Source organism: Cordyceps javanica, chromosome 4 (assembly GCF_051103115.1).
Source record: "Cordyceps javanica chromosome 4, complete sequence".
Lineage (NCBI taxonomy): Eukaryota > Fungi > Ascomycota > Sordariomycetes > Hypocreales > Cordycipitaceae > Cordyceps > Cordyceps javanica.
This window is the reverse complement of record NC_139298.1, coordinates 2,334,112-2,351,630: the sequence shown is the minus strand read 5'-3', so window position 1 is coordinate 2,351,630 and position 17,519 is coordinate 2,334,112. Positions and strand designations below refer to the sequence as shown.

The 17,519-nt window shown below is 54.2% G+C and overlaps 5 protein-coding genes across 5 annotated transcripts; 1 reads left to right on the top strand and 4 right to left on the bottom strand.

Annotated features, from left to right (window-relative positions):
• Positions 1–1,931: 1,931 nt before the first annotated feature.
• Positions 1,932–5,069, bottom strand: V2A60_006595 (sulfite reductase subunit alpha; the record flags this gene model as incomplete). The annotated part of the gene is made up of 1 exon (XM_083257889.1): positions 1,932–5,069. One exon carries the CDS (start codon positions 5,067–5,069, stop codon positions 1,932–1,934), a length of 3,138 nt encoding a protein of 1,045 aa, XP_083114015.1.
• Positions 5,070–6,028: 959 nt separating this feature from the next.
• V2A60_006594 (SUMO ligase MMS21) lies at positions 6,029–7,324 on the bottom strand (the record flags this gene model as incomplete). The annotated part of the gene is made up of 2 exons (XM_083257888.1): positions 6,029–6,211; positions 6,290–7,324. 2 exons carry the CDS (start codon positions 7,322–7,324, stop codon positions 6,029–6,031), a joined length of 1,218 nt encoding a protein of 405 aa, XP_083114014.1.
• Positions 7,325–9,053: 1,729 nt separating this feature from the next.
• V2A60_006593 (PAS domain-containing protein) lies at positions 9,054–9,747 on the top strand (the record flags this gene model as incomplete). Its single annotated transcript, XM_083257887.1, has 3 exons — positions 9,054–9,083; positions 9,146–9,280; positions 9,340–9,747. 3 exons carry the CDS (start codon positions 9,054–9,056, stop codon positions 9,745–9,747), a joined length of 573 nt encoding a protein of 190 aa, XP_083114013.1.
• A 384-nt stretch (positions 9,748–10,131) lies between these two features.
• V2A60_006592 (Formamidopyrimidine-DNA glycosylase N-terminal domain-containing protein) lies at positions 10,132–11,535 on the bottom strand (the record flags this gene model as incomplete). Its single annotated transcript, XM_083257886.1, has 5 exons — positions 10,132–11,090; positions 11,141–11,190; positions 11,241–11,275; positions 11,325–11,464; positions 11,517–11,535. The coding sequence occupies 5 exons, from the start codon at positions 11,533–11,535 to the stop codon at positions 10,132–10,134; spliced, it is 1,203 nt and encodes a 400-aa protein (XP_083114012.1).
• Positions 11,536–13,697: 2,162 nt separating this feature from the next.
• Positions 13,698–15,376, bottom strand: V2A60_006591 (uncharacterized protein; the record flags this gene model as incomplete). Its single annotated transcript, XM_083257885.1, has 2 exons — positions 13,698–15,170; positions 15,287–15,376. 2 exons carry the CDS (start codon positions 15,374–15,376, stop codon positions 13,698–13,700), a joined length of 1,563 nt encoding a protein of 520 aa, XP_083114011.1.
• Between the last annotated feature and the right edge of the window lie 2,143 nt (positions 15,377–17,519).

The window sequence follows — 17,519 nt, the reverse complement described above, 5'->3', positions numbered from 1 at the left end:
GTAAGTAGTGCGAAGCAGGGATTTATTAATAGCAGACACCTGGACAAGGAGTGAAGAAGTCGTCGTTGTGGTAAATAGGTAATACCAAGTAGAACCGAACAGGCGGGACAATGATCAAGCACACATACTAAGTAGGTACTAAGTACTCCTTACCCTGGTCCTTATTAACCAAAAGAGACAAGAAGGACGCCCCCTCCACCTTGTTGCTCTCACATCCGTCGGGGCGGTCTTGTCCGTTGAGAAGAAGTTGTCAGACACTTTTCTTTCTTCTTTTTTTTTTGTATTCCCTTGACCATGTCCGGGCCCCCTTATCCCCTTTCGCAGTCTCTCTCCCCGTCCCCCCCTTCTCCGTGCCGTTGTGTGTCGTCATTCTGCATCGCCTTGAGTACTCGACAGTATCTATCCCCCATGCACGCCGGAGCTCCTCCTGCACCAGGACGGATACGTCGTCAAGTCGTCACACGCAGGACAACAAAGTGTGTCTCGGTCCATCAATGGTGATCACGTTACATCGGGCGCCTGAAGCTCGGTTTCGGCACTGACCGACGTCTTGCGGCTTGCTGCCACCATCGAAGCCATGTCTCCCTCTTTATCGGCTACTCAACGGACCCCAACCTTTTTGTGATCGGCCTTTGTATCTTTCCGTTTTCTTTTTCTTTTTCCTTGTTCTCTTGTTTTTTTTTTTTTCCTTTTTGTCTGTCCTTTTCTATACCGCTCCTGCAGCCACGACAATCTTGTCATCCTGTGAAGATCAGCTGCCGCAGTGTGCATCCTGGCAAGTTCATAGGCCGCATTCAACTTTGCTCCGCTCGGCTTGCTCAACGCATCTCACCGATCTCACTAGGGGTCGTATTCCCCCAATAGTTGACGGCGCATACAGGATGTTTCTCCTTTGTTTTCCATTTGTCTCCTCTTTTCGTCTCGCCTGGCAGCGCCGATGTAGCACCCGTCACACCGCTTGGTGAAGATTATCAGATGGAGGACATAATGATGCTATAGGGTAGGTCGACTCTCATCCCCTGTCGTATGCAGCGGACGACCATGCAGATGCATTCATTGCCTTGCGGCAGTAGATCTCCCAACGCATGCCTACCTAGATTACGCTTCTCATGCCGCTTCTCTTTACCAGCCGGCTACCCAACGAGGTGGTTAGAGCTCGAAGCTTGATCATGCGCGGCGCAGGCGGGTAAAAATTGCAAACCCTGCCAGCCGTGTCTGTGACCCAAGTGGGCAGCCAGTGTGCTGGCACATGATGATGACATGCCGTTCCTGCATTCCCGGAGTAGAGGAGGGACTATAGTGTCACGCTCTTCCCGTGTACTGAGTATACACCTGAAGAAAGCAACCACCGGCGCGAGCCGTCGCCGTCCTAGACGGCGGTGGAGTCTACATGTGTGTGTGTGTGTGTGCGCGCGCGCGCGTGGCCAGACACACTTCGTGGCTTGCAGGAAAAGATGCAGCATGTCGAAGGAAGTTAGTTGGCTGCGCTGCTTCGCCAGTCTTCTCTGCGCCGAGTTGGGGGTCCGGGCAGCAGTGCCTCGCTCTCAGGCGCACACACAGCTACCAACACCGCCGACGACCATAGACGCGGGGTGGCGACTACCCAGAACGGTGAAGCTGGCTGCCCAACTACTCAGCCAGCCACTCGGCGCTGTCGGATTACCACTCCCCCCCCTTCGCCGCTCTCCGATTACAAACTCCGGGACAGACACACTCGAAGCATTGACATGGAGCCGGCTGGGCTGGACTCGCTGCGCAGCCCAACTACATGCACTGTTGAGGATCAAGACGCACGCTTGCGGGGTGAGTATTGTTAGCAACCATGCTTCGTGTCATCTATCTGATTATCGCTGATCTAGCCTCGATTTTTTATGCCATGAAAACGATCACAACGTAAGAAAAAAAAAACACACAACAGTGCAGCACCTCATTTAGTAGACTTCGAGAACGTAGCGTCCCTCCTCCTTGAGCTTCTCGATTTCCTTCTTGGGGTCGACCTTCTTGCCCGCCGCCTTGGCCTCGGCGGCAATGGCCTCCTCGAGGACTGCCGTCACGTCGGGGACGGGCCACGTCGGGCCGCAGAGGTAGAAGCTGCCCTCGTCCTTGATGTAGGCCTGGACAATGTCGCCGACGGTCTGGCGCATGCGGTCCTGGATGTAAATCTTTTGCGGCTGGTCGCGCGAGAAGGCGGCGCCGATGAGCGTCACGACGCCCGCGTCCAGGTACGCCTCCCACTCCTCGCCGTACAAGTACTCCTCGCGCTGGTGGCGCGAGCCCAGGTACAGCAGGATCGCGCCAATCTCTTTGCCCTGCGCCTTCTGCATCGCGCGGTACTGCACGAACGCGCGGAACGGCGCGAGGCCCGTGCCCAGGCCTGCCATGATGAGCGGCGCCGTGTCCTTGACGGGGAGCTTCATCACCGACGGCTTGACCGACACGGTGACTGGCGCGCCGGCCGCCAACCGCGACAGGTACCGCGTCGCCTGGCCGTAGCGCGTGCGGCCGCGCGTGTCGACCCAGTCGACGACGACGATCATGAGCGAGACCGAGTTGGGTGTCACGGCCTGCGCCGACGCGATGGAGTACTCGCGTCGCTTCAGCGGGCTGACAATCTTGATCAGGTCATGAAAGCTGGGTCGTGCCGAGGCAAACTCCTCCAGGACGTCCACGTAGGTGAGCGTGTCGACCTCGGTGCGCTTCTTGAAGTCCTCGGCGCCGGCTTGGCTGCCGAGCGCCTCGAGCTTCTTCTTCTCCGTCTCGTCTGTCGCAAACTCAGCCAGGGCCTCGTAGAAGCGCTTCGGCGGCTTGCCAAGAATGTCGACATTCTGCACGAGCGCCTGGTGCACGGTGCGTAGTTCCGTGACCGCGACGTCGTCGCGCGAGGGCACCTGGACGAGGTCATCGGCGTTGAGGCCGTAGAACTTGATGAAGGCCGCCACGTCCTCGACGTCGTTTTCGGCGTGGATGCCAAGCGCCTCACCAATCTTGTAGGTGAGGCCGGTGGTGCCGAGGTCAAACTCAATGTGGAAGATGTTGCGGTCGTAGTCGGAGGGCGTGAGGCGTCGGTTCTCCTTGACGGTGACGGTGTGCGTGGTGACGGCCAGGTCAGGGCGCACAGCCTCTCGCGTGCCGTACGCCTCCTTGAAGACGATACCGCGCGCAAGCGTCTGCCAGTCCTGCAGCTGAAGTGTCTCCGCGTCCTCGTCTTTGGCGAAGGAAACAAAGCTGTTGGGCTGGATGCTCAGAGGCAGCTCGGCTGGGGCCTCTTCGACCTCGGCCCAGGTGGCAGAGACCTCGAGCTTGCTCAAGCACTGGTCAACTGCCTCGGCAGCCTGCTCAAGAGTGACGTTTTCAGCGGCGATGGCAATGTCCTTGGGTGAGACCGCCGGCTGCGCGATTTTGAGGAAAGCAAGCTCAAGAAGGAGCTTGGACGCAGCGCGGTCCTTTTCAAATGCGGGGAGCACGGCAGGATCGAGGACAAAGGTAGCAATGTCCTTTTCGACAAGTGTCTTGCGGAAAGCAGCTGACAAACGCTTCTCAACATCAGCCTCCTTGAAGCCAGGCAGGTTCAGAATGACCTTGCCGCCGGGAGCAACGCTAGCGAGAACGTCGACATCCTTGAGGATCTTCTCGTCACCCACAACAATGGTATCGGCTTCGTTAATGTCGTATGGCGCCTCCAGCGTCTTCTTGGAGACGCGGAGATCGGCACGGACAGCACCGCCCTGGGTGAGATTGTCGTAGACCTCGCGAACGAAGACATTGGAGGTCGACTGCTTGGCGAGAAGCCTGCCGATAACAGCAGGCGACGCAACGGTAGCAGAGCTGTCGAGGTCCCAGAATGTGTACTGCTCGGCAGCAATGAGCGAGGGCAGGGTGTTGGCCTCGCCCTCGTTGCCAAAGACCTTGTGCAGGGTGTTGACTAGGCCCTGGGGCGTCAAGGTCTGGGCAGCGGTGTACTTGATGTCGAGCACATCGGGCTCCTCCGCGAACTTGCCGGAGAAGGTGACGGCGGTGAGGACGTCGCCATAGAGGGCCGACTGCGTGGCCTCGTCATGGAGGGCCGCGTCGGTATTGACTTGGCCGAGCACTGCGACGGTGCGGGCCGAGGCGGGAATGGCAGCAAGGAAGGCCTCCTCAATGAAGGGGCGGTAGATGCGAACGTTGATGACGCCTACCTTGGCTCCCTCGCCGGCAATCCTGGTCAAGACCTGGCGGGCAACCTGGGCCTCGACGCTGCCAAAGACAACGAGGACCACGTCGGGGGTCTCGTGGCCGTGGTACTCGAAAGGACTGTAGACGGTGCCGAGCTCATCGTTGAAGGCCTTGAGAAGCTCAACAACCTTGCCCGCGTTGTCGAGGCGCGGATTCAGCCTGTCAGCCTCGGCAGCAAGCTTGGCGTACAGGTCAGCGACGCCCGCTTCGCTGAGAGCATCGACAACGCGCAGGGTCTCGCGGGCAACGCGGACACCGTCGTAGACGTGCAGCGTAGGCAGCACCTTGGCGATGAGCGTCGCGAGAAGCGACATGTGCTGGGCCTCATAGGCCGATGAGGAGGCGAGGAGACCCAGGCCAAGTTCCTCGGCGAGGCGCAGCGCGCCGTCGTAGCTGGCGACGATGCCGCTGGCGGCCGAGTAGTCGGCCGCCGCCACGTGGGCGACGAACGGGCTGGAGACGCTGTAGAGCAGCGAGAGCTGGTCGAGCGTGGCGCGGAGGGCCGGCAGGCTGCCGGACGAGGCCAGCAGCGTCTGGGGGATGTGGCGCTTGCCGACGTCAAAGTCGGGCGAGAAGATGTAGCCGAGGGCGAGGGCGCCGGCGCCGGCGCGGGTCTGCAGGCTCAGGACCTCGGGTGTGTACTTGTGGACGTTGCTGTCGCCGGCCGCGGCCCAGCGCCTGGCGGCGACGTCGAGGTCAAAGGTCTCGGGGGAGTAGGAGAAGATCTTGTCGGAGAGCTGGTAGGCCACGTGTTGGACGAGCAGCTGGGCCGTGACATAGGTCGGGCCGGAAATGTCGCCAATGGCCACGTGCTGGCCAAACGGCAGCGTGGAGGACGATGGCGCGGAGGGCATGGCGGCAACGATGGCGAGCGAGGCCTTGTCGTAACAGTGTGATGATGATGATGATGGTTGATGCAAGGGATTTCGCTCGTGCTATTTTACGAACGCGCACGCAGACTCACTCAGGATTTGATCCTGAGCCTCGAGAAGCCAGGGAGCGCTGTGATGGGCACACTGAAAAGCACCGGATAAACTGGAAAAGCACGGCAAGAGGGAACGAGTTGAAGGGATGGAAGAAGACGAAACACAAGACAAATAGCATTTACTCTATTTCGAAGGTATGGGCACAAAATAACGGACGGGTCCGCCTCCCCTCATGGCAAGCACGGAGGCAGCGCCGAGGGCCCGTCCCCAGCTTTTGCAAAGGCAGCCAGCAAAATCTGGAATTGCGCCAACAACGGGCGTGTCGTTTCGTCGGTTTAGATGGCTCGGGGCGAATTTGTCGATACTTGAACAGAATCACGCAATTGATTTAGACCGAAACCGGTTTAGCGCCGATGGTGCCACCACCCTTGAGCCTCGTCGGCTACCCTTTTTGGCCCAATTTTTGCTGCTGTTCTGCAGCGACAGTCTCCGAGAGGCCGGACGGCCCCGGTTTTGTCTGTCGACTGCGATTCTGGTTGGACCGGGTCGTCGGCCAGGGCGGTTTCGGCTGCTTGGTCATGATAAAAATTAACAACCGACTTCCGCGGGTGGGAAGAACGCAACTGCGCTGATGACGGTCTTTGTTCGTACTTTCTGGCTCGAGTCTCATCTTCTTGACCTCTTGACCTCTGCCTGTCATGTATACCGGGTGAAGTTTGGTTCAGCCAAACACGGGTGGCATCTTTGACTCGTTCCAAACTCTCGGCACGCTCAACCATGCGCAGATTAAGAACTGAATATAGAAAGGAAACATGTTTTCGTGACATGTACGATGCGTATGCACTGGTTATCGCCAGAATGGTGCTCAAAATCAAAGCTTCCGCAGCTCACGAGTCCCGCTTCGCTCGTTTCACAGATCTTTGACTGCTTACTTGGAAATCAGTAGACGTGTTCGCGTCGTCGTCCAAATCCATATCGTCCAGCCGGTTCTGTACATTTCTACGTTGAAGTCGTCGCAAGAGGGCGTGGTCGAGGTAAAAATCTTGTGCAAAGTCCGCGCGTGTGAAAACCTGCACAACAAGACAAGTTAGCCTCCATAGATTCGAGACGTCGGTAAATCAGCCGCTATCGCAAGACACAAGACATACCTGGGAGCATCCCGTTTGCGGGCATTGGACCTGGCCCCTCGCCGGTAGATAGTCTAAGATGGCCGATTTCTCGAACGTGTGCTTGCATTTCTTGTTGCTGTAGGGCTCAACAAACTCTTGCAGCGAGAGCGGGCATCTCAGGCTCGTAACTTCTCGTGCCACAGCAATATCATCGTCCGAGTCGTCGCCCTGATCCACTGTCCTGCTTCGTCTCCGCCCCGCACGGGGAGCCACCGTGGGAAGTATAGGCGCGCCATCGGCGGCAAACCAGCGCGAAGCGTCGGGCAGCGGTGGCCCGTCTTCGCCTTGAGCGGCATCATGCCACAGCTTCTTGAAGCTCGCGTATTCGTTGTTTACGGCGTATCGCTGGTGCACGCTCAACTGTTCGTACTCGCGCTGCTTGTCGCCCTGTCTTTCACGCAGGGAATCGAGTGTGCTTTGAACAGGCGACGGTTTGTCTTCCTCGTCTTCTTCTTCTGGGGGGTTCGGGTCGCCGTTGGCCTGTGCAATTTCGATGGCCTCCGCTCGTCGGCGTTCCTTTTGTAGTTGGCGCGTAGTCTCGTCAGCCTGTGCGTTTGTAGCATCCGTGTATATTTCGCCAATGACTTTGCCCTCGTCTTCGAGAGCGAATTGCTGATCAATCAGACGACGAAGGTTTTCCTCGGCCTCTCGAGAGCTATCATCAACCTTCTTGGCGTACTCGTCCAGATACTGTTCAAGGGCGTCCAAATCTTCCTCCCCGTCCTCGGGAGCCTTGTCCTGCCGGCGACATCTCTGGGTGGCAATATGTGCGCGACGTTCGCGTAGGCGGTCTTGGATATCTCCGACGACATTTCCGAGATTGGTGGTAGCGGCCTTGAGATTTCTGATGTACCTGCTTTGCAGGCGGTGGGTGGATAGTTGCTCTAGAGCAAGGCGTGCGGCATCATCAAGGGGATACTCTAGAGGTTCGTAGTGGTCCGCGCCGGACGGCATCGGGGTCGCGGATCCGTTTGCGGCAGAGGACCTCGCTCGGCTGACCAGGCGTCGGGACATGACGAGTGCAGCGGGAGAAAGATCCGCGCGAATGATCACAACAGAAGGTTGGTCTTGTCCAGGTAGCGCCGTGCAAGATCGAGATGTGAGATGTGGGGAGCGCGTCAGAAACACGCGCTGCCTAACTTGAGTTAGAAAATGGAAGTTGCAGGGGGGTTCATGGGTCATGCTCAGAGAGCCAATCAGATGAGTGGTAGGTACCTTTGGCCATCGGGGTGACAGGAAAAGCAAGCGCCTTCGCCAACAACCACAACCTGCATCACAATAACGATTAACGCGTAAAATGAAATATGGAAATACAGAAATAGAAACTACAATATATTAGAATTGTTAAGCTACCTATCTTTTATCCCAACGATTCAAGCATTGTGTACTAAATATCATGATGCTAGCATAAGGGTGGCTGGAGCGCTCAATTTTTCTGTCACCCCCTTTGGTAGGTACCCAAGGTGGCAAGGTAAGGACCTATGTGCCTAAGTAAAGGAACCTCATTACCTCAGTACCTGCCTACGGAATTTAGGTATCCGTACTTATTGGAGGTAGGTTAAGTAGGTACTGGTAAGTAGTAAAGGTAGTCAACAATGGCCCAGGCACAGTGACGTACCTCCCTGTTGCCCCACCAGCTCCGAGTCGTCAGCGGGTGGCTTGCTTTCTTGCCTGCATCAGTAAGTGCCCTGTAAAATGTGACTGCAAGGGCCTGAAGCGAGTCTCTGGGGGTCCTGGCTTCTGCAACGAGCGCACAGTACTTACGCTGCCAAAGCGTCACAGTGCCGGGCTTGCACGCATCACAGAGTTATCACCTCTACTCCCTGTAGTGGGACGATTTTTTTTTCCCGGTGTCTCCATTGATTAAAATTACGGAGTACACTTCAATCACATATGCAGCTTGCCATGTGCGTTGCCTGATTCTGTGACGGCTATGCAGCTGGCCCAAGCACTGCTACCAGCGCGGCCCTTGAGTACCTAAGCAAGTATCCGTAGCTACATAAGGTAAAAAGTACCTGTCTGTCCACAATGAGTGGGCACCAGAAGCACTTGGGACGGACACCACCCGGGGCGTCGCACTGCGTCACTCTAGGCAGCCTGCAGTCGAGGCCGTCGAAAGATCGATGTCTTTACAAATTATCGATTTCCGCAATGTCCTGGATCCCAAGTTCTCGCCCACCTCGTGTATGGTTTTACCTCGCACTAGAATCGCCCCTGCGCTGCTTTCGCCCAGCCGATCTCCCGTTGCAGGTCAAGATGGCCACGCTCTCGGCCCCACCTATATGACCGTTCTCGATCGCGGTTCGAGAGGACCATCCGCCGCGATCGAGCCCCGGCTTCCTTTGCCTCCGGCTGCTCGCATGTTCCTCGAAAAGGCCTGGGTGTCTTGAGCCACTCTGAGTTTATTTGTAGCCTGTCAGTTAGTTACGTCGTCGATGTCCAAACACTAGTTCATCATGCGGATCGCCCAAACTGTGCCTCGTAACATTTTACCTTGCATACTTTGCCTACCTTATAATATACCCGCTTGGGTTCACAGCACCAACATGGCTGCCTTTTTGCCGAATGTCCCCGGCACCTCTTGTCAGCCCACCTCTTGTTTCTAGCTTTCTTTGGTTCATTGTCTTATTGTCAACTTCTGCCTGCCCTTTTCAACTCGCGTTTTTCCCTACTGTATCAACCAAGCAAATCAAAGTTCAGCATCATGTGTACGATTCCGAGAGCACCCGTTACTGTGCCCAGCATGAATCCTTGGGAGTCCCAGGCCATGGCAGTAAGTGACCGAACAGAACTCCCGTCGGCCTTCGCTCGGAATATTCTGATGTGTTCTTGCAGCACAACTTCCCCAGTGACCCATCGCCTGCTGTTGGCAAGAACCAGAGCACGCATTCCCGCTTGCAATCTCGACAAGATCCTATCATTTATCCTGGGCTCTACGCGCCCAGCGGAGTAGATATTATGACGGTTCTGGTACGATTCAGCCCTCCGGAACACGCCTCTGGGACGTACAATACTGACCATGTCCCTAGTTTAGTGTGTTTGCTCGCCCGGATCCGAAGATCGAGTTAGGACCTGTAGATTGCTCCGCTGCTTTGACCGTGAGCAACCTCGATCTTCCAGGCAGCCCCATCATCTATGCAAATGAGGCCTTTGCCAAGTTGACGGGCTACACTATCAAAGAGGTTGTGGGTAAGAACTCTCAGTTTCTTCATTCGCCACAGAGCAAAGCTTCTTCACAATCTAGCCTACTCGACCAACAGGTCGCAGCCATCCAACAATTAGACCACGCAGCAGCCACTCGAGACGAAATACAGCTTTACATTACCAACTACAAGAAGAACGGTCAAAAATTCACCAATCTTCTCAGTATGGTACCGATCCGTCTTCCCGACGACGAGACGCAATACTCTGTCGGCTTCCATGTTGCCGCGGATTGAATGCACTGCAGCCATCTGCCGGCGTCTTCCAGCCCATTTCCTTTCCTTGTCCCATACTTTTTGCATTCATACTTTACGATATAGCAACGGGAAGCGACTGTTCACGGATTTTTTTATTCATTTGACTTAAGTTCCTATTATACCCCAGTTATTAAAGGCTTGTTTGCCTCAACGCCCAAAGACCACCAGCCACTCCTTTGGTGCTTGAGTCTACAGCAAGACTTTGGTTGTTATACCCTACCGGAATACACGATACGGAAATACTGGTTTTCTTAGACTATGACAATACACGATATACCTCTACATAGATACATGAATATAGCTTGTATAATTCAGCCATCTTAGACCGTGCCTCTGCTCTTTTACATCCAATAGTGTGACCTTCTATTTTCTAAGCCTCCCTGAGCGACGTCTGCCAGCATCGTTCGCAACCGTCTCCACTTTTGCCTTCTTATTGTTGCTCGTCTCGCTGCTGGCGGGTTTCGAACGTTTGCCCTTGGCTGGCGTAGTGCTCTTCTCCTCTGATTTGGCTGCCTTGCGGGTTGGCTTGCCTCCCTTCTCGGGTAATGCGCTTTCATGGGCAGACTCTTCTTTGGCAGTCTTGCCTGTCGATCTGCGAACCTTTTTAGGAGGCACATTTTCATCCCCAGACTCTTCTTTGACAAGAGGCTCTGTCTTGGCGTTGGCTGTTACTCGGCCCGTCTTTTTCTGAATGGCCGGAGCGAAGCAGCTAGTACGACCGCCAACGGTGATAAATGAGAGCTTCTCCCCATTGGGAAGTTTGGATGACGAGTTCTTGCCACCCTTACCCCAGCGGTGATTGAATAGCCAGTGCTCTGGGAACTGGTCAGAGTCACCAAGTTTCTCCACGGCCAGGTCACAGACATAGCAGATAGTATCGTAAAGCTTTTTAATCTCGGTATCGCTGAAATCGTCGCAGTACTGCTCGGGATGCATCTTGGCGTGGTAGAGTGTCTCATCAGCAACCCAGTTACCGATGCCGCTAATCATAGTCTGATCAAGGAGCAGCGCCTTGATAGGAACATGACGCGATTTCATTTTGCCACTTAGATACTCTTCCGTAAAACGATCCTTGTCGACGACAGGGTCGGGGCCATTCTCAACCAGCGGAGAGTGTTGGCGAATGTCTTCCCCGGGGCAGTCCACCAGCCGGACACGGCCAAATCGGCGAGGATCTGTGAATGCGATCTCTACTGCAGGTTTTTCGTCTGTCGTGATTTGAAACTTCCAAAATTTCGGGGGCCAGATTGTGTACTCGCTATCTTCCATCTTCTTGAAGTAATTGGTGTATGCAGTCTTATCATTTTTAATGTGAATCCAACCTGTCGCGTTCAGTCAATGTGAGAGCATGTGGGAGAAGCATTGAACTTACCAGTCATACCAAAATGCATCACCAAGTGTGGAGGTTTCTCTAAAGTTAACCTGCCATACTTTTAGCTAATGAACAGGTAGATAGTCACGGCTTCGCTTACCAAAAATACTTGCCCTGCGTGCCGGCGGACACAACCTGCAATTTCGTCAGTAGTCATAGTAAAAATTGCAACGCTGTCCCAGACCTTTTTGCCTTTGAGCGCAGCTGCTACCGCAGCACCAGTGGTGCCAACCTTGCCGAAGACATTGGCATCATCAATGGCCTCGGCTGAAGCAATGCGCTTACCAACCAGGTGAATGCGCAGGAAATGGACCGCTCGTGCGACTGGTATAGGCCATTAGTATAGCGTCCTACAGCAAAGATTCAGTTGACGTACTCTCAGCAATCTCGGGCATGTTGAATCTCGTTTTTGTTGACAACGAAGATTGCAAATAATGAAAGCAAATGTATCAACAATTCCGTCGTCAATCACAGGGCGCCTGAAGCTACCCCGGTGCCCACCACGCCACCCGAGCGCGCCAACTTCAACGTCGCCGCGCTCAAGGCACGAAATCTCGTGACGTGCTTACATAACCCTGCTACCGCTCCACCAAAAAAACCGACTTTTATTAGCTTCAGGTTTTTGCTTTCTAACCACTTCTTTTCCACCACATCACCATGATTCTTTGAGCAGCAAAAGCTTTTTGGTAAGTCTCGAGAGTGACAAGTCGATCCGCATTGCATCATTTAGCACAATCCTTCCCTCTTTGCTTCCTGATGACAGCTTGAAACCGCAAACTAGAGTCTTTGACCACTTTGGAATGAAAACTCTTTTTCACACGTCAGTCTGAAAGACGAACCTCGCATTGCGTTGCTTGATATACATGAATTTTCATGAGGACCTCGAGCTAACCGCATCTACAGATTCGTGGATGCATGATACTGCGTCAGATGCAGCTTCCTGCGAATCGAATGAGGTCGCCAGCATTGCATGAATTGGTAAGTTTGCATGTTTGCTATCCTTCTTTTGTTTTATGCTTGTTATGATGATCAATTCGTAAACAATATACGCTGGAAATTACCGGCTGAGATCTTTCCTTGAAGATATTAAATGGCTATGTCTGACGCAAATCGCAACATGTTTTCTCTTTTACATCACACATCCTTGTTTGAGTCTCGTTGCTAACTGTTGCCAAGATTCACAGACAAGGTACGAACCAATTCCACCTCTCAGTATCATCTTTCTGTTGAATGATGAAGCGGCACTGGGCTCCGAAATTATACACATGAGCAAGACAAGCCACTTTGCGGCAGGCCTAGAAAACCTCGCCCACTGACTTCACACGATCCACTTGCATCTTGAACTGGCTATGGTTTAGCATTCATGCTAACTGGCTATACAGTGTCTGTTGCTCCTGTAGTTTGACAATTGTATAAACTGTTTCAACAGCTCGATCACAAGGGTACGTTGTTTGTCTATACACACAAAAGCACACTTCCTTTATATGATGAAACAGATGACGAGTCTTATTCGAGTTTTCGATGCTGACACTATCTTTTTTTTTTACCATTCATGCCTTAACTGATTTCCCTACTCAATCGCACTCTCTCTTGTGACACCTTTTCTTGAGAACATCGGCTAACTTGAGAACCAGATCTTTACTCTGTTCGCCTCAAAGGGTTAGTCCACCTCGGTCGCGTACAACCTACCTTCTGCATGATGAACAAGAATGAAAATGACAAGCATATGTCCGAGCTCACGCTGCGAAGACAAACTCATTCGACGTCTGACTACAGAAGCAATCCATCCTTTGCCACGATACTCTGGTGGAGCTCGATGCTAATCTGTCAAAGAGTTTCAGTTGTGTTTACTTAACGACCAGGACACCAACGATCGTAGATTTGTAAAAGGTTAGTACACTCTTCTGATTGCTCTTTCTCCCCTCTGCTTAAAATGATGCTACAATTATCACGACGGTCAACGTAGCCAATTTGCATTGACGATATCGCCTGTGACAAGGCACTTTTTCCTGAAATTCGACGCAGTGTTACTTCTTTTTGTTGCAAGCTTGTGGATGAGACACGTGCTGACCTTGAACAGATACCCAGCCTTGTAAACTTAACTCTATATAGATGTATCCGTAAATACATTTTTGCAATACAACAACTGTTTTTATTGACTCTTGCCATCCCACGGAGCGTCTCAATGTGCTGGCACTATGCATATCGTAACTGTCCTCCGTAGCGAACGGAGATTGTGGGTACTGGGTGCTGTCCTTTATGGCCTCTGGTACCCCACGGTTCGACAGTCTCGGACTAACAGCAGTGAAGTACAGTATGTCAAAACATGTCTCAACAGTTGAGGTGCATCACAGAGAAACGAGCCGGCCAACGCTCACTTCGTAGCGCTCTTGAGCGGCTGTCAGGGTGATTCGGCAACATACATAATGATGCCGCCCAGGTATACAATGAATGTAGAAAGCAACGCTGGTATATTAGGGCTGGTGATTAAAGCTAGTAGATGGTGCTTAGAACCTTATCATGGTCCGTCTCGTCCTTGTGTCCCTCTCCCCTCGCGTCAAGAAAAGTCAGGCTCGGCCACTTTCTTCTCGTCGTGCGCGGTCGTTGTAGCCGCCGCCGCCGCCGCCGGGGTCGGTTTGGCCGACGCACCCGAGACGCTACGCATGCTCTGGGCGGCGCCCGAGGGGCTGCGCGTGACGCCGCTCTCCTGGTCCGGGTGCAGGGCGGGTTTGGGGGCCGCCGCGGTCGGCGAGTTGAGGGCGAGCGCGTCCTCCTTGGGGTTGGTCGCCGACGAGGGCGAGGCAACAGTCGGCGAGCCCAGCGGGGCAGCGCTGGTGGTGATGGAGGCCGGCGAGGCCGGCGACACGGGCGAGTTGGGCTCCGCGGGGCCGGTGGCGCCGCAGACGCCCTGGACGACCTGGAACCACTTCTGGGCCTCGGCCGGGGTGTGCGCTTTGAAGGCGAACTCGGAGCTGCCGGTGAGCTTGCTGGAGAGGGTCTTGCTGCGGTCCTTGCCCTTGATGTTGAACTTTTCGCCGCTGGGCGCGCCGATGACGGCGTCGGGAAGGTAGAGGGAGAGCTCGGGCTTGGGGTCCTGGCGGGCGTCGTCCGAGTCCTTGAACTCGTGGAGGAACTTGGACGCGGTGACGACGTAGTAGGCCGTGGAGTAGCCAAAGGAGAGCTTGTTGCGCGACTTGCGCTCGAGGGAGCCCTCGATGAGGGGCTTGGTCGCGGCGTGGTCCATGTTAGGGAAGGTGATGGCGTCGACGGAGCGGGCAGGGTCGTTGGGGTTGGCGAGGCGGTCGGCGCTGCGCGTGGCAAAGTTGGCCCACTCGAAGCCCTTGGGCACGCACTGGATGGTGCCGAGGATGTCGTTGTGCAGGGCGCGGATCTTATCCGCCTGACCGCCGCCGAGCTGGACGAGCGCGCCGACGGCCTCTTGCAGGACCTCGATGACGTGGGCCTCAAAGGCCTCAAAGTTGTTCTGCACCGAGATGAGGTCGTTGGTGTGGTTGTTCTCGGCGAGGACCTGGTTGGAGAGGCGGTGGAGGACGCCGCGGTAGACGACGTAGGGGTCGTCGGTGCCGTTGAGGCGGCCGCCCGCGGCGTCGAACGAGGCCGTCTGCTGGCCGAGCAGCTCAATCTGCTTCTGGGTCGTGTTGCGCAGCTTCTCGACCTCCTTGGCGCCCGAGTAGGCGCCCGAGTCGAGCTCCTTGGCCTTGTGCTTGATCTCCTTGTGCAGGCGCTCGAGGATGGGCAGCACGGAGCCTTTGATGCTCTTCTCCGTTTCGAGGTTGGTGTTGATCATGGCCTGCGTGTTGGCGCGAAGGTTCTCGAAGAAGCCCGCCACGCCCCCCAGCGACTGGTCAAAGTGGTGGCCCTCACGCAGCGGGTTCGAGATGGTCTTGAGCACCTTTTCGTACTCCTTGGCGTGTCGTCCGTGGATCTTCTCCATGGCCGTCATGTAGTCCTCGAGGTATCCGACGGCGTGCTTCCATGCCTGCAGACGCTCAGCGAGCAGGCCCGCGGTCTGTACGGTATGAAAAGGGATTAGTGCCCGGAATATGAGAAGCGAGTTCTTTCATTCTTTATTTTTTTTTCTTGTTCCCCTCCGATTCTTCAAGCCAAGTCAAGGTAGGAACATACAGTCGTGGGGTCCAAGTCGGGGACGGCATCCTCGAGGCTCATGCCTGTAGCTGTGCGCGACGGCAGCCTGGACGAGGCGGGGGAAGCCATGGTCGCTAGTCGGTGCGCGTGTGTGGATTGATTTGAGGATAACTCGGGTATGATGTTGCAAGCAAGGACAAAAGCAATACGAAAAGTATGTGTGAGAAGCAAAAAGAAGGAAGAGAAAACCTGGCCGGTTTGAGTGTTAGCGAGGGGAAATGAGAGCAGGCCTGGGAGCTGGGCATGATCTCCAGCCAGAAGGGGGGCTTCCTTGGCGGAGCAAGTAATATTGCAGCGGCCGGGCCGGCGGGCTACCAGAAGCCGATGAACCACGGGGAGGGGAAACCACCTCAAGGGCGGTGTGAGTGCGTAAAGTGTCTGGGGCTTGCTTTTCTGCTCAGAAAACTTGATTTCAGACCAAGGACCGCAAGCCTATTTCCTGGGCCCCCTTTCCCTGAAGAGCTCTCTAGAGCTCTCGCTAGTGGCCCCCTGTCCCTTGGTTCTCTCACCAATTGTATAGGTATAGGTAGTGTATGTGTGTGTGGGGAGCATGTGCTGTCATGACGGCGCCGAGACCGTTTCTTGGTCCGCCTGCCTGATTGTCTACATACCGGAATTACGTCTGTTTTTTTTTTTCTTTCTTTGGATTTCTCTACAAAGTCACTCTTCTTTGACGCGACTAAGTGGTATTTTCTGGCTGTTGTGGCGTAGATGTGCGTTCGGCGTTTGAGAGAGAAAGAATAATTTAGATCAAGTAACAAAAGGGTATATATTTTAAAATAGTCAGAGGAAAAGGGCACAACAACCCTTAGATTACGGTGGCAAAATAGCAAGGGCCAAGAGAAGTGGCATGCCAGCGTCTTATAGCATCCAAGAGGAGCGAGGGCGTAGCATGCCCTTTTGGTCGTCGGACGTGGAAAATTCAAGCCAGACGTCTGGTCTTGTGACGCCATGACATCAGTGACGTCAGCGCCGCCTCGCATGGAAAAAAAACCACCCTGAGTCGCTCGCCATTGACCAGCTCAAACAGCCTACGTCGAGGTTTCACGTATCATGTATTTGAGTATCAAAGTAACTACTGATAGCTTAGAAAAAAAGTATAACAAGGTTCCGCCAAGCTTTAGCCATGTTACTCCGTACAGACCCTGATCACCGCTGCAGCCAGGCTACCAGGGTTGTGAGAGCTCAGCTTTCCAGGGTTTGGGTCGTGGCTGTGCAAAGAAGAATCGGCGTTGCGCATTTTCCCGATCGATGGGCCCTTGTTGGGTGCTGTCTAATAGTATCGAATTATCGGGCCTTCTCCCCTTTTTTTAGGGGGGGGGGTTGTTTCAACAGCCTATCCAAGGCCTGAGCAGCGAAGGTAGTCGCACGCAGCCGTATTCGTACTCCAAAGAAGCTCCAAGCATCTGGCAATTGATAATGGACTGTGAAACTGTCGAGATTGGAGATACCAACTACGCACAATTTTGTTTCCTGCTCGGTAAAACAATTGTGTGTACTGTAACCCCAGCTGTCACGTAAACAGCTCGTCTTAAGAGCCCGTCGGCGTACCCAGTAGGACAGAAAGACTCGGTCGCACGGCGCAGACAGATGCTTATTAGGCTGCCTCCAATGGGCGGATTGGCACGGCCTATTGGATGACTTGCAACGCTTCAAATATGCGCGCCTGATAGATGCACTGTGAGTGCAGCTTTTTCTGGGCAGAACGAGCCGGTAGGATGACGTGCCATTTGCTAAAAGCTGAAGTGTACCAAAGACGGATAAGAGAATGAGAATGGGAAGAATGGGGAAGGCTCCAAAACGATAAAGTGAAATGAAAGCACAGACTATTCCCTTTGCTAGCGCGTCTGTAGACTATTATCCCCGAGCTTGCTGTTACACTGGCACGGATCATCGGTGATGCCCCCAGCCGTGTGACACCGCACCGTGCGGTCACGGTGACAACTTCCTAATTGGGTTCCGCGATTCGGGCTCGCTGACACTTGTCCGAACAAGGGCCGGTCTGTCTCTGTATGTGCAGAGTTCTACTGTCACTGACGTGGCGCTTTCCCAGAAAGAATAAATCGTGATAATTGTAACTAGGCAAGGCTTTAATCGATGTGAATTCATGTATATATATTGATATTGATGGGTGATATTTACTATTAATGCCGAGTTCTGACCCAATCTGTCATCCTTAATTTCAAAACTACGCCCGTGTTCCCGTTGCTAT